Source organism: Antechinus flavipes, chromosome 2 (assembly GCF_016432865.1).
Source record: "Antechinus flavipes isolate AdamAnt ecotype Samford, QLD, Australia chromosome 2, AdamAnt_v2, whole genome shotgun sequence".
Lineage (NCBI taxonomy): Eukaryota > Metazoa > Chordata > Mammalia > Dasyuromorphia > Dasyuridae > Antechinus > Antechinus flavipes.
The window spans coordinates 360,515,315-360,529,343 of NC_067399.1; the positions used below are offsets into that span (position 1 = coordinate 360,515,315).

Sequence of the window (14,029 nt, forward strand, 5' to 3'; positions counted from 1 at the left end):
TATCACTTTCATTTTCCAGTACAGTAATCTTTCTGACCTAAAGGGTGGGTTGGTTCTTATATGTGTACTAGGGTTTTTATTTACTGACATCAATTTATAAAAATCCTTATTGTTTGGTGTTTTTTTTTAACCTTGTGCAATATATTTTCAGTTGTTCTAATGATATAGTTTTGCAAAAGATGTCACAGTTTATAAAAGATAATTGGTTTTTATTGTGAATAAAAATGATATCAAGAGCTTTTAAGCCTTGAAAATATAATAGTTATGAACACTGCCTTAAAAAACATACAGTGAATAAAAAAGAATTAGATATTATATTCGGATCATTTCCTTTCTTGAAAATTTAAGTGATACAATTTAAGGGTTAAATTTGATCTATTTTTAATGATATTTTATTTAGACATGGCATCATATGTTAACTCTCAGTGTGAAGTTATTTTTGCATCATAAGTGATTCATTCTATTTAATCCTGCCACTGAGATTTTTCTTTGAATCCTTTATGTTTTTCCAAAACCAGGTTATAGGTAGTCTCTTATTGTAATTTTATGCTAATGTATTGTTGTAAAATGTAATTTAAAAAGCTTCTGTTTTGCAAATGCTATTTGTGCTTTTAGTACTTTTTAAAAAAAAAAAAAGCATAAATTTGATGTTTTAAGCACAAAGTTTGAAATTTTTACTTTCTAAATTCACTTTATGTTTTTAATTGCACAAAATAAGAAAGTCAATTGATTGGGAATAGTTTTACATACTTTTATTTGTTCCTTGGGCAATAGATCCCAGATTAATGTGACTCTTCATACAAATTACCTTGATTGGAATGAGGGGTGAAAAGTGTTGCTACTTGAGCCCTGTCCCCCTCCCCACCAGCTTATACTAAGTTCCTTGGGCCAGATGGAATTTCCAAGACCTGGTAATATGTTAAGTACAGGAAAATATAGAGCCCTTAGTGTTCCATTCCCACACCTACTTCTTCCCTTTCCCTGCTCTTTGGCAGCTTGTCCCTACAGTCTCTTCTGCTTGCTTCTATCTCTGCTACTTACTTAAAGCTAACTCCCATTGTTGCTTTGTGTTAGAATTTCTCACCCTGCCTTGATGAATAGGGGAAAAAAATGCTTCCCACATAGTTAAAAAGAAATTTTTTATGTGTGTGAATTAAGGAAAAACTCTCCCCCATTTTCCAACTTTTTAATGTATTTTATAAAGAAACAGATTCTGGCTTGCCTTTCTCCTTAGTCATTTGTAAACTCCTTGGATGAAGGGACTGGTTCTTCAATTTACCCAAGTATGGTAGGTACAATGTTTTTACAGTTATAGTAAACCTGACCCAATACACTAATTTTTTTTTTTTCCCTGAGCACAGTAGGAAGGCTTCAGTGCACATAAAAGAATCAGGAGTTTTTTATTCATTCAAAATCTGTTGAAGGTTAAGATGGAAAGAGATGGAACTTTTACACAACTCATTTAAATTTATTCTTCCTTCTCATTTATGTTTCATTACCAGACTCCACAGAAATGTTTTTGATATGAGAAGAGGATTCTTTAAACAGGCTAAACTAGTTAATGTCAGCCACACAACAGTGTTCAGGAGCAGCCAGCCAAAGTGCATAGCAAGCTTGTAATTTGTGCTGTCACCATTTAAACTGCTTGCAGACATTTAGTGCAATGCTATTTAGGAAATAGCGAAAATATGAGGAATTGTGTTAGAGTAGAGCAGTGAAATCAGTATTCCCGCTTGGCTATATTCCTTGGAAAGAAAGTCCCTGAAACAATACTGTTCTTTTAATTTGTATTTCAGTTAAGAATGTTGGGTACTTTAGGAAAGATGCAGGTGAAGTTAATGCCAGAACTCCATGCAGAAGAACTATTCCTGTAGGCAAATTTAGAATCTGTAGACCATAATAGATGTCAGGTTGGTCAAAGGGCCAATTTCAAAGTAATAAAGACCTGGGTTCAACTTCTATCATAGCATATCCTGAATATGTGACTTTTGGCAAGTCACTTAATTTTTCAGTGCAACTAATTAAGACTTCTTAAGTTGCAGGACAGTCATTGAATTACATTGGCAGGAGAGTTTGCACACTAGTAATTCAGTATGCTGCTGAAATACAATGCTAAGACTGAATTTTTGCAACTTAACTATTAACCTCTCAGCAAATATTTTGTGTTTCGCACTTTGTTAGAAAATTATCCTCTGGCATTTTAAAATTGGAAGCAATTACTGAGTTGTACTCCCATAGTTTTCACAGAATTAATTGTGTTTAGATTACCTTCAAATAACAACTTCAAAATAAAGGCTGATCAGCACAGGAAAAAATGTTTTATCACTTGTTCCTATGTATAATAAACTAAAGATACATAAATACCAACAAGAGAGATTTCCTAAATAAAATTCAACCTTATAAAGCAGTTAAATGTTAGATTTATATATATAATAATACATTATATGACACATTAAACCTTACAAAGCACTTTGTTCACAACCCTATAGGTATTAGTGCCTCCATTTTGCTGATAAAGACACTGATAATCTGAACAGTTAAATAAACTTATATTCACATTAACAGCAAATGTCAGAACCTGATTTTGAACCTAAGAATTTCTCTGCACCTATTTCTCCTTTCCCTAAATTGTACTTTCTCTGTGATTCAGATCATGCTTTCCTTACCCACTGCCCAAATAAAACTCAAAAAAGTAAGATATAACATGGTATATATGTATGGCTGTTCTCTCCTCTGATGCTAACACTATAAAAGAGTGCTATTCCTGAAGTCAAAAAGGCTTTCATTCTCACTCTTTGAGGTATTAAACAGAGAAAGAATTTTACATTTAATATAATTTGACAAGAGATTTTTCCAGTCATTTGTCTACTATAATAATTATACAAACAAGTGACACTATGTGTTGTGAATCATAGAACAGAGATAATTTTCACTATCTCAAAACACCATTAAAAATGTCCAGTTTTCAGGAGCACGGAGGTGGTACAGTAGATAATCAGGAGGACCTGAGTTCAAATCTGATCTCAGACACTTATCACTTCCTGGCTGTGTGGCCCTGGGCAAGTCACTTAACTCCAATTGCCTCAGGGGAAAAAAAATTCCAGTGTTCAGATTCAAGTTGACTTTTAATTGGGGCAATTTGATTTATCTGTTTTAACCTACAGGTTAATTTTGATTTTAGAAGTCTCATAGTGGTACAATTTCTATAGTAGTTCTTTGTACTGCTCAAGTCATACTTTTCAAGTATGTATCAGGATTGCCCATCTGTGAAGAGAAAACTTGGTGTCTCCTGCACATGGCAAGAAGGTTGGGCTGGAAAATGCTGTTTGATCGCAACAGTTCTCTATGTCAGTTGCTAAGCTATTTAAATAAAAAGGCAAATGAGTCTTGGAGACTATAAGTTATTTGTTCTTGTTAACAATGTTGTACTTGACATATTTAAATCTGTGAAATAATTGCTTTAATTATGCTGTAAGTTTTTAATAAACGCATATAAATACTGCGTTGTAAAATTGTTGTGAAAATGAAGGCAGTGCTGTGGTATTGAACCAATTGTATGCCTTTATTTTGTGGTTTCTGATGCAATTACTGCTTGAGACAGAGTCCTTTTATCAGAACTTTTACAATCTGATACCCCTCCAAAGAGCATCCAACATAGATTTCCATAAATTACTGTCAAATAATAGCAAATTTAATTTAAAATTTTTCATAGTAGAGTTAATACTTCTTCAGAACAGCCCAGGATGTATGATGAGTCATTACTTACAAATCTTCCTGGTGTTTATAAATCAGCCTCAAGACTCTTAACTCCTTATTTTTTTCTTGTAGTTCTAGACTCTTATTTTAGATTATGAAAAGATTCATGTATTCCCATCCCATCCTGTGACTATTTTATCTATTGTGTTTGAAAATTTCTGTGAACCAACTCAGACAATAAGCAAGGCAATTTGGAGTGACTCCATTTCAGGGAACTTTGGTGGTGGTTTCTATATAGAACAAAGTAAAAGCTTTTTATGAGGAAGTTGCCAGTTTGAAGTTCCCAGAATTGCCTCAGCACTTCCCTCATCAAGATTATTAAGGCCTGGTGGCCATTGGATGTTTCATGATACCCCAGTAAAGATATTTATAAGAAAGAAAAAAGTAAGAGTGTTCAACTTTCTCCCCAACATAGGGAAGATGAACAGATACTACAGTTAAGTTCTGATTCTCACAATGGATTAGAAAAACAGGCTCTATAGGATTGGATTTTTTTTGGAGATAGTGGATTGTTCCATTCTTTGTGAGTAATATAGGAAGATAAAATTCCAATTTCATCTAAATTCCCCCTTTTCAGAGAATTAATATAAGCTAGCACCCAAGCCTATATTACAGGAAAGGATTATCAATACCTTCTAAATCTTTTTTTGTTGATCATTCACATTGATATAATAAAATCTGCATTTATATCCAAAAGATGTTTAAGAAAAAAAAAAACTTTGCTATATGTTGCAAATATATCTCCATATAGCAGCTTCCAATTTAAATACTTCTCTGACACTGATACATCATCTCAGCTCATTAAAAAAGCTAATTCTGTTCAAAGTAGACATGATAATTGTTTCTGAGTAAGACTTTATTATTCTGCATGAAAAGAAAGAAGGTTAAGGCAGTTTTCTGTCACTGTAATAGATCTAGAATATTTAAAACGGTTTACTCTTTTCTATATTAAAGGAAGAGAGACTAATAAAAATATTATTCCATTTCACCATTACATCTACATATGTCTTATTATTCATTTCAGCTAATATTTAATTTCACCATCTGTTACTTAGCCCTGTCCTAGATTATGGGAGTATACTTATGGGAAGCATGAAATTGGTCCCTCACCTTTAAGAAGCTTGCAGGCTAGTTGAGGTTCTAACTTCTTCATCTCTCTTTCACACACACACACCAATTAGAAACCAATACAAACAGATGTCAATATATTGAGGTGGTCAGGAACAAGGTCAATGTCATTAAGAACCAATCAAAATTAAAGCCATGGACTCCTTGTACAGGCAGCAACTTTGAGAAGTTATCCTTGATGTCTCTCAGACATGATTTTATTAAATTCTGATTGACCTATGAGAAACCATCTTAATTTTATAAATATACCACCATTTTTATGTCACCCTTTCCAATGCCTCACAATTCTTACTGGCAGGAAATTATTCTTCATATCGAGTCTAAATTTCCCCATATTGTAGTTTCAATTGCCTTCTAGTCCTATTTTCTTCTACACCTCTTTCAGAGGTAAGTCCATTGTTGCCTATTCAGGTTCTTTCTAGGGTAACAAGAGGGTGGCCTTACATTTTCTGTCTTGAGTTCTCTTATTTTGGCCTTTTCCATTTGCATTTTTTATGAAGGGCTGACTCACTCCGGCTGGTATGTGATGTGTTACGGCATTGAGATCTTCTTGACCATCTCTGCTCATGCCTAGTCCACTTGACCTTTCTGTTTTCTGTGCACTGTTTGTTCTTCCTTTTTGTATTACTTGTCTCTGCTGAATTTCATTTTTTCCACATGATGTGCAGTTAACCAAGGTACCTGCACCTCTTTTCATCTACTTCTTTTTCCTCTCTTCTATCCCTCAAAAAAGAGAAGAAAAAAAATATCTTGATTTGAAGGTATATATATCCATAGCAATGAGTAATGGCTGTTCTTTTGGTATCCCGTGTCTCTCCACAGAACTGGTGTCAGGTATAAAGATAAACATTTCCACACCACAGTTGTAAATTGTCTGTGGAGCCTCATGGCTTCAGTTTGAAATTTCTGTCTTTTTACCAGACTAGGATATAAGATTCTACCCATATTATACTCCATATTCTCAGCAGAGAATCCAATTCCACTAAATGTAGGCAGTCAATCTCCCTAGGACAAAGCCAGCTCAAAACTGGAGAGTATTTTATGGCTTGGTTGAATTAGATCCTACATAAATAACCAGCTTTCCTAAGGCATTTCTGAACACAAAACCAGAACAGTTTATATAACTGGAAAAAAGTGTGAATTTCTAAGGATTTAAGCATGTGTGGTTTTAAGCACATACAAAAATGCAGTAATGTGATAGATATAGTAAAAAGTGCACTCATCCATACTATGCCAAATGAAGTATTTCTTTCCCTTTTCCTTTTTCCCCTCTTTCCTTCCCTTTCCCAACTCTGAAACAGTGTTTCTTTGGTATTGGCTTAATTTGAGTTTTTTTTTTTTTAAAACAGCATTTGCATGTTGTCAGATTGCAAGACTCAAATGATATCATTTGGAAACAACCACCCCTTGTTCTCAATTGTGCGAATGTTTAAGACACAGTAACCATTAAATTGCCTCCACATTTCTACCCAATTGGTAGACCTATGATTTACAAGTGTTAATCTTGACTTTCTTTAATGCCATTTATTCCTGTTCACAGGAAGACTCCTTCTAATGAGTGAGTGAATGAATGAATGAAAATGAATCCCAAACTAATTTTTTTTTTTCAAAAGCCTGGACTGCGGGCAGCTGAAGTCCCAGATTGCAGTTCTTTATTTGAAGACCATTCCTTCCTATCCCCGGGTCATCACACATGAGTTCCAAGAAATACATCTGAGGATCTCAATTCAAGGCCATTTGGAAGATTATCTTAAACCACTAAATGTTCAAACTGAAAGCTAGTCCACTACCTCTCTAATTAGTAATTAAAAGTGATTCCCTCTGTCAAATGGCTAGACCTACCCTGAGCCTGGTTCTGGCATAGTTACATAAGAGTTTGTTTCCACTACTGCCTACCTAAGAAACAATTATTCTTAATCTAAACAGAGTCCCGATTTTGAGAATGTACTAACTACTTCTGGGGATCATAAACCTGGGCTTATGATTCTAATGCTTGGAGTGTGCTGGGCTTTTGTTTTGTTTTGTTTTCAATAAAATATTTGGTTCCATAAATTCAGAGGATTGAAGTCTAAGCAACAATTGGCCCAGTTGCCAGCTTTCAGCTCCTCTGATATGATTTTCACTTGTTTTCCCAGAAAACCATATAAGACAGCTCTGACTAGAGTAGATTCTGGCTATATTGGGATAGTTATATCCTTTGCCAGCAATGGGTCATCCTCTTTTGTGGGGGTAGATTTTGGCTAGAATCTGTCTCAACAACCTTCTCTGGGCATTGATATTTTTCTTTGGCACAAATTTTGTTCTTAAAATACCAAAGCCAAAGTATTAACATCTGCATTTTAAAAAAATCCATTTGAATATTTGTGTCTAAAAAGCAATAAGTAGAAGATATGAGACTAACATCCATTGCTCTCTAATTCTCAGCACCCCACTGGTTGCTGTGTAAAATTTCCCTTCATAGTTAGATACTCAGGGTTGCCATGGAAATGTGATAAAAGGATGGTCATGAGCTAGAATATAAAGGAGCTGTTTTATTGGATAGAAATAAACTTGCCAAAGAGAAGTATTCTAGAGGAGAAGTCTATTGGGTGTCAGGACAATAGTGCCCAAAGAGTTTGGCAAATTTTAAGATTACTAGTACTTGAAGAAGTACTGTTTTTCCTTTCCCCTTGGTCCTATCTAGAGAAATCCAGAGTCTTGTGATGAATGGGCAGGTGAAATTAGATGTTTCTAAGCAACAGACCATTATAGCTCCTAACTGGCCTCCTGACTGAATCAGAAGATACATGATTGCTTTGTTTGACATGACATTACTCCTCCCCAGCCCCAGCCCTAACAAAGCCAGTCTGGTTCTATGAAGCCAATGGGAGGGGACAGGAATTCAATAACATTGTGTTCTCATAATGAGAGGTTTTGAATCTCGTGGTAGTGATTTTCTGGGACAGAGGCTTTGGGATGATCAACATTGCCAAGGGTAATATATGTATCCAGTGCAGTTTAAGACTTTGCCAACCCCCACCTCACTCCATATTGACATCATTAAAGTCTCTCTAAGGCTGGCACCTAAAAAAATTCTTCCTTTCAGCAGTCTGAGTAGCATTTGAGTCTTGTGTTTGAAATGGATTCATTTTGAGCACTGATCCTCCCCATCCCATCCCTGCACCATCACCAACCTTGTTTGTGACCTGTACCTTGTTTTGAGTATTTGTTACTTCCATCTATGTTGCAAGGCTCACTTCTCTGCAGCTTTTCTGTGACTTCCCAGCTGTCCTGTTATTTCCCACCTCATGCTTTTCTTTTCAGCTGAACCTTATTCACAGTGAAATCAGTAATTTAGCCGGCTTTGAGGTGGAGGCCATTATCAATCCTACCAATGCTGACATTGACCTTAAAGATGACCTAGGTAATTGGGGGGAATGGGTTTGGCGCAACCAGCTGTCAGATGGAAAACTATGGAACCCAGAATTTAGCTTCTTGAACAACTTTTTCTGTAAAATAGTTTAACCCAAATTCCCAAATCCTAGGCTGATGTTTGAGCCTGCAGAGCTGTGTCCAGCTTACACCAACCTTAGCCCAGGTATAAGGGACTCAGTACATTTCATTGATTCTGATTGGCATCATCTCACCTGATTGCAAATACATTTATGTCTAAATTCTTTTCCATAATGATCAAACTGACTGTTGGCTTCTAGGGGTGGAGGGAGGGGGGATTTTTTTTTAACTGACTGAAATATTCAGGTAACAACAAAATAAGAATTTCTCCATTCTAACCCTCGTTACAAATGTTATTCAAACTAAACCTGAAAATAATTGAAGAGAAGAAAATTATATAATGTGGCTACGAGTTGTCATGCTGACTTTAATTGGTAAGCAAATTGATTTTCTCAATATTATCTACCTTCACATTGTCTTTTATATTGAAATAATAATCAGTGCCAGTTATTTAGAGCATACCCTGGGAATGTGATTCAGCAAATTATATGCAAAACCCTGCTTTAGATATTGAAAAACAGAGGAAAGAAACTATAGTGAATATCCTTCAACCCAGCCTACTTTGCAGAACAGGAGCTCACAGTCTCCTGAGGGGGTACAACACATATACAGTTGAGTAGTAAAAAGTAATTTCATATTGGGGTAAGATAGAAAAGACCTCTATATAGGAGGAGGCTTTCCTAACCTATGCTTTAGAAGAAATAGATCAAAGTCCAAAGATAGGAGTTCAGTCTCTGGATACTTTATAAAGAGAAAACAGTTGTTCCAGAGTTTCATGTAACTCCATAGAGCAGACAAGATATATGTGAGAAAATATCGATGGGTGGGTCTGTGCATATTATCCTCATGCTTAGAAATACACTTTAGCCTTCACTGTCATGGTGATAGGTTATTAGCAATACCTCTTATCCTCTCAATGCTAGCCTGTGGAGATGAAGATGTCTCCTTCTCCCTTTAGTTTTGCCTTTGATATTTCCAATACATTGAAAAACCTCAAAGGAACTCTTTCCAATAAATAGTGTATAGTAACAGTACTAAATACCTATTAACTTTTAACTCTGCTATAAAACATCAACTTTCCTTAATGAAAGAATAATTCCATTCTATTCTTCAGGTATTATACATAAACATTTTTGCAAAGTGTAGGAGTAAACAAAATCTACAAATATATTCTGTGCCTAGCCCCATTTCAGATATTTGTGATTATGCCATCAGTACGCCATTATGCTTCAAGTATACCATTTTCACGCAGTTCAGACACTTTCTCTCTCTCTCTCTCTCTCTCTCTCTCTCTCTCTTTTTCTCTGTAAGGCAATCAAGGATAAATAACTTGAACTTGAGTTTCCTTAATCTAGGGCTGGTGTTTTATACATTGTACTATCTAACTGCCTCTCCAGATACTATTTGCAGTGAAAATACAACCAAAGAAGGGCCAAGTGGCACCAATAGAATGTACCTTAAAATGTAAAATACATTAGGGGGGAAATTACCAGTTCTCTACAGACAAATATACTGTTTTCTCAATTTAAAAGAAAAGTGCCTTGAAGGTAGATAAAATGATAAATGTCATAAGGATAAAAATTAAGACCTGTGAGTTTATTGCTGCTGACAGAATGGAGAAACTCATTATTTTGGTTGGCCTGATGATCCGCAATTAAAAAAAAAACATACCATAAATTAGTATCCTTCTCAGTGGGGTACCAGTTTTATAGGTTTCTACAAAGTGAAAGGGTTGTTAGCCACTTAAAAAAAAAACTTTGGAAATGATCTCATGTGATTTTTTCAGACCTGTCATTCAAACATTTAATTGAAACATGTCACATTTGATATCCCTCCTCCTCTCACCCCCATCCACACGTGTACACACATCTTGGATTACCGTTTTGGCTCATACTTTGGAATCCACCAGGTAGGTCCACACTTCCATTGGTGCGTTAGTGAATGTACAGCCTATGCATGGGTCTCAATCCAACCCAGTTGATCTACATTTGTTTACCTGTTATAGTTGCAAGTTGTACAGGCTGATATTGCCACGATCGACAGTGATGCTGTCGTTCACCCGACAAACTCTGACTTCTACATCGGTGGTGAAGTAGGTAATGGAAAGCCCAGTGCTGCGGAGTTTGTGTGTGTGCATGGGCCATCAGCCACAAAAGCTTGATCGTTCTGATAGCTATGCAGGGCTGCATTCATCTTGCACTTCCAGCAGTCCTGACTCATGGGGTCTTAAAAATGAAATATCCTTCCTCCAAAGTTCCCCTGATCATAGCTCTAAACTGTATTCCCTAGGCTCAATGTAAAAGGCAAAAAGACCAGTTGTGATGGGCCATGCAGGCATCAAATGGATGTTTCTGGTTGAGGAATCTCCCCTTCTCCCTCCTTCTCCCCTCCTTCTCTCCCCCCCCCCCCCCCCCCGCTCCCTTCCCTCTTTCCCCCCCTTTGCTCCCTTTCTCCTCCCCCTTTCTCGGATGCCATCAGGACAACAATCTTTCTTCAAGCTGAATAAAGCTTTCAAGTTGACTTAACAAGGTCACCGTAGTAAATTCAAAGAGAAAAAAATAAATCATCTGATTAGTAGTATAGTTTTTCTACATGACACAGCTTGTTTTAATCACAGAACTGACTCATTTTTATTTTCCTTCAACGTTTTACTAAGTTGATAAGCTGTTTTAACATTATGAAGATACCACAGCTTTAGATTGCACAAGAGCTGAAGGAATCAAAACTGAATCCATAGTTCTGTGTAACATACAGGTATCTCTCCAATATATGGGACAGATGTTCCTAAAAAAAATTCATAATTCTTTTTGTGTATATCCCCAGTGCTTAACATAGTACTTGGTGCATTATAGTAGGTGCCTAATAAATAAATAAATACTTATTGGTTGTTTAATTGATATTTAATCTCTCCAAAGACTTTCTAGAACCCTAAATTCTAGAAAGGACTTTTATCACTTGCTAATTTAATCTTTCAATCAGCAAGTGTTTATTTAGCACCTTCTCTGGGCCAGGTAATTTTTTTATGTGCTGGAGGAATTATTTTCTTTGAGTTGACTGGTTCCTAATGATTGGAATACTTTCCAACTCTAAATTCTATGGTTCTATAGTTTTATAAATGTATTAAATTGTCTTATAGTAAGGAATAGTTATATAGAAATGCTAGTGCAGCATATCATGCAAAAATACTAAGTTGTAGGTTCAAAGATAGCTACCAAAATGTTAGAAATTAAGGTTATTAATTACCTAAATGTCAGCTTACATTAAAGGTAGCTAAAGAAGATGACACCTTCAGAAATTTATAATACTGTCTCCAAAATGGCTATAATCCAACAGTCTATTGCTGTTTTGTTTTGTTCACTATTTCTAAAGAAAATATAGTATTTCTAGACTGTCTCCATTCATCGTTATATTTTGTAATTCAAGGTACTTACAATTTCTTTGGTTTCTAATATGGTATCTTGGAAGAAAATATTAAGCAGAATCTAGATTAACTGAGGCTGTTAAGTCAAAATTAAATCCTAATGTAGACAAATAAAATATACAGAAATCCAAGTATGAAAAGGGAAATTCAAACTTCCTAAAGTAGAGCGCCTAAGAGGCAGAAACTACTTCACTCTTTACTTAACCAGATGGAAATGTGATGAGCAGGAAAAAGTTGTTTTATGAATAACAAAACAATTTAATAATATATTTTATCAAATTGAGAACTATGTACTCAATCCATCATGATCAGTTTGTCTTTTTTAATCTGTATCCAAAGATAGGACCTCTAGACACATGATACCTACTAAATATGCTTTGGATCTAGAAGGCCATTTTCTGAATTACCAGTTGTCCTGAGAACTTTGAAGCCAATCTCTTGGTTTAGAAGCTGAAGGGACTCCCTGAGAATGATACTGTTCAGATTCTTCTCAGACAAGGACAATTCTAAACAATCCCAGGGAAGATAAGAATTCCTTATATTTTTTTCTAGACACCCACCTTACAGTATGATATAATACCTCTGCAGACCGATGACACAGAAACCAAAGGAAACCACCTTAATTAACCCTTTGAAATACTATCAGAACAATGCTAGCAATGATACCTTGCATTCAGTAGTTTTCTACATTCCCAAGGGTATGTGTACCTCACAGTTGAACGAACAAAAGTTGGGACTAGAGAATTTGAAAGCCTTTAAGGTTACACAGTTAGTTGTTAATGGAACCAATGTTAGAATATGCCAGCTTGGAGCTGTTTTTAGGAGTGATACCTGGTGATTCCATTTAAGCCAGAATCAAACCAGAGCCATACTTCATCTCAACCAAACCCAACCTAAACTTATATCCCATTTGGGTCTGCCGTCTGCTTTGAAGTGAGCCTGATTAACTCAAAGAAACCCCTGCCTGATAATCCAAGTTCTTATGATTGATAATAAATTCCCAGGTCCCATGACTGCTGGAAGAAGAAGTGAACCTGCACGAATGCTTAGCTTCTGATGATTAACTTTGATCACCTAAAGTTCTTTCTAACAGTGAAATTTACCACAGGCATAAAGCCTCAAGTCATCTAGGCCAAAATTCTTGCTTAGGCTGTTCTAAGCACTGTAATACTTACTATGCCTGCTTTGTAAGCATGAGATAATGCTCTTATTCTCATGAGAGTAACACATAGTTATGCTTGGGAGAAAATAAGCCAATTGCTTTATCATTAACCCTGATATTAGACTAAAAAAGAAAATATTCTTTGTTAAGAATTTTGACTACATAGAGGAAAAATGTATCTTATTTTAAAAAATACAGATACATATGCATCCATGCATACCTAGCTATGTATAGAATCAAAATGGACCTTGATTGTGTGTCCTTAATTTTGGGTAGAATTTAGATACCACAATACTTAATCTAAACATAGTTTAATTTTAATCTCTTTCCAAATAAAAAATAAGGCAATTTGTTAAGTAATTTAAAACATATTCTTTTCATTGAATAAAATATTAATAATATGCCATATCTCCTAGCAGTAGAAAGGAAGAGGCTTATTGTAATGCTGTTAACATTTTCTAATTTGGAATTTCTGTTTCATTTCAGTTAGTATATAAAGTTAGAAAACCTGAATTGTATTCATTTACTCTAGAATGTTTCTTCTCCCCTCAAATCAAGCTAAAAGTATAAGATCAAAGTAGTACTATGCTATAATCATAAAAGTAATGGCTCACATTATTTAGTGTTTTAAGCTTTGCAAATATATTTTGCATATATTATCTGATTTGAAAGAAGTGATACAATCATTCTGCATGGTAGTGAATGGAGAACCAAGGCTAAGGTTTGCATCTTTCAACTCCATAGTGGCCTTGCTTCAATTCTCTGGTCATTTCAAGCCTGTACTATGTAAGTGTTTATCCCTTATTCTCTATTATTCATTATTATCTTAGGTAAATGTCATATACAAATTATAGTTCCTGTCATTTAAGCTTAAAATGATTGGAGCTCAGAAACTTGTATTGAAAAGTGGCTTTTGCCTCATGACTTATCAAAACATCCTATTTCTTTTTTCTGAACTTTATAGTGTAGAAGGAAAGACTGGATTCCACATAAAGCATCTTAAAATGAACATCTCTGAAAGTCAGCCCAGGATCAGGTTTAACACCTTAATGTCTCTGCCTTAAGGGGAG

General features: G+C 35.3%; 1 protein-coding gene across 14 annotated transcripts in view; it reads left to right on the forward strand.

The window, feature by feature from the left end:
- Positions 1-14,029, forward strand: part of LOC127549805 (core histone macro-H2A.1) — a 99,307-nt gene that overhangs the window by 67,461 nt on the left and 17,817 nt on the right. For 4 of the 14 annotated variants that reach the window (XM_051978153.1, XM_051978148.1, XM_051978150.1 and 1 more), the window contains exon 6: positions 8,188-8,287. The exons of 1 other annotated variant lie outside the window; for it this stretch is intronic. In XM_051978153.1, coding sequence (XP_051834113.1) covers positions 8,188-8,287 — 100 coding nt within the window. 9 more of the 14 variants (XM_051978151.1, XM_051978152.1, XR_007950719.1 and 6 more) reach the window with 8 other exon arrangements.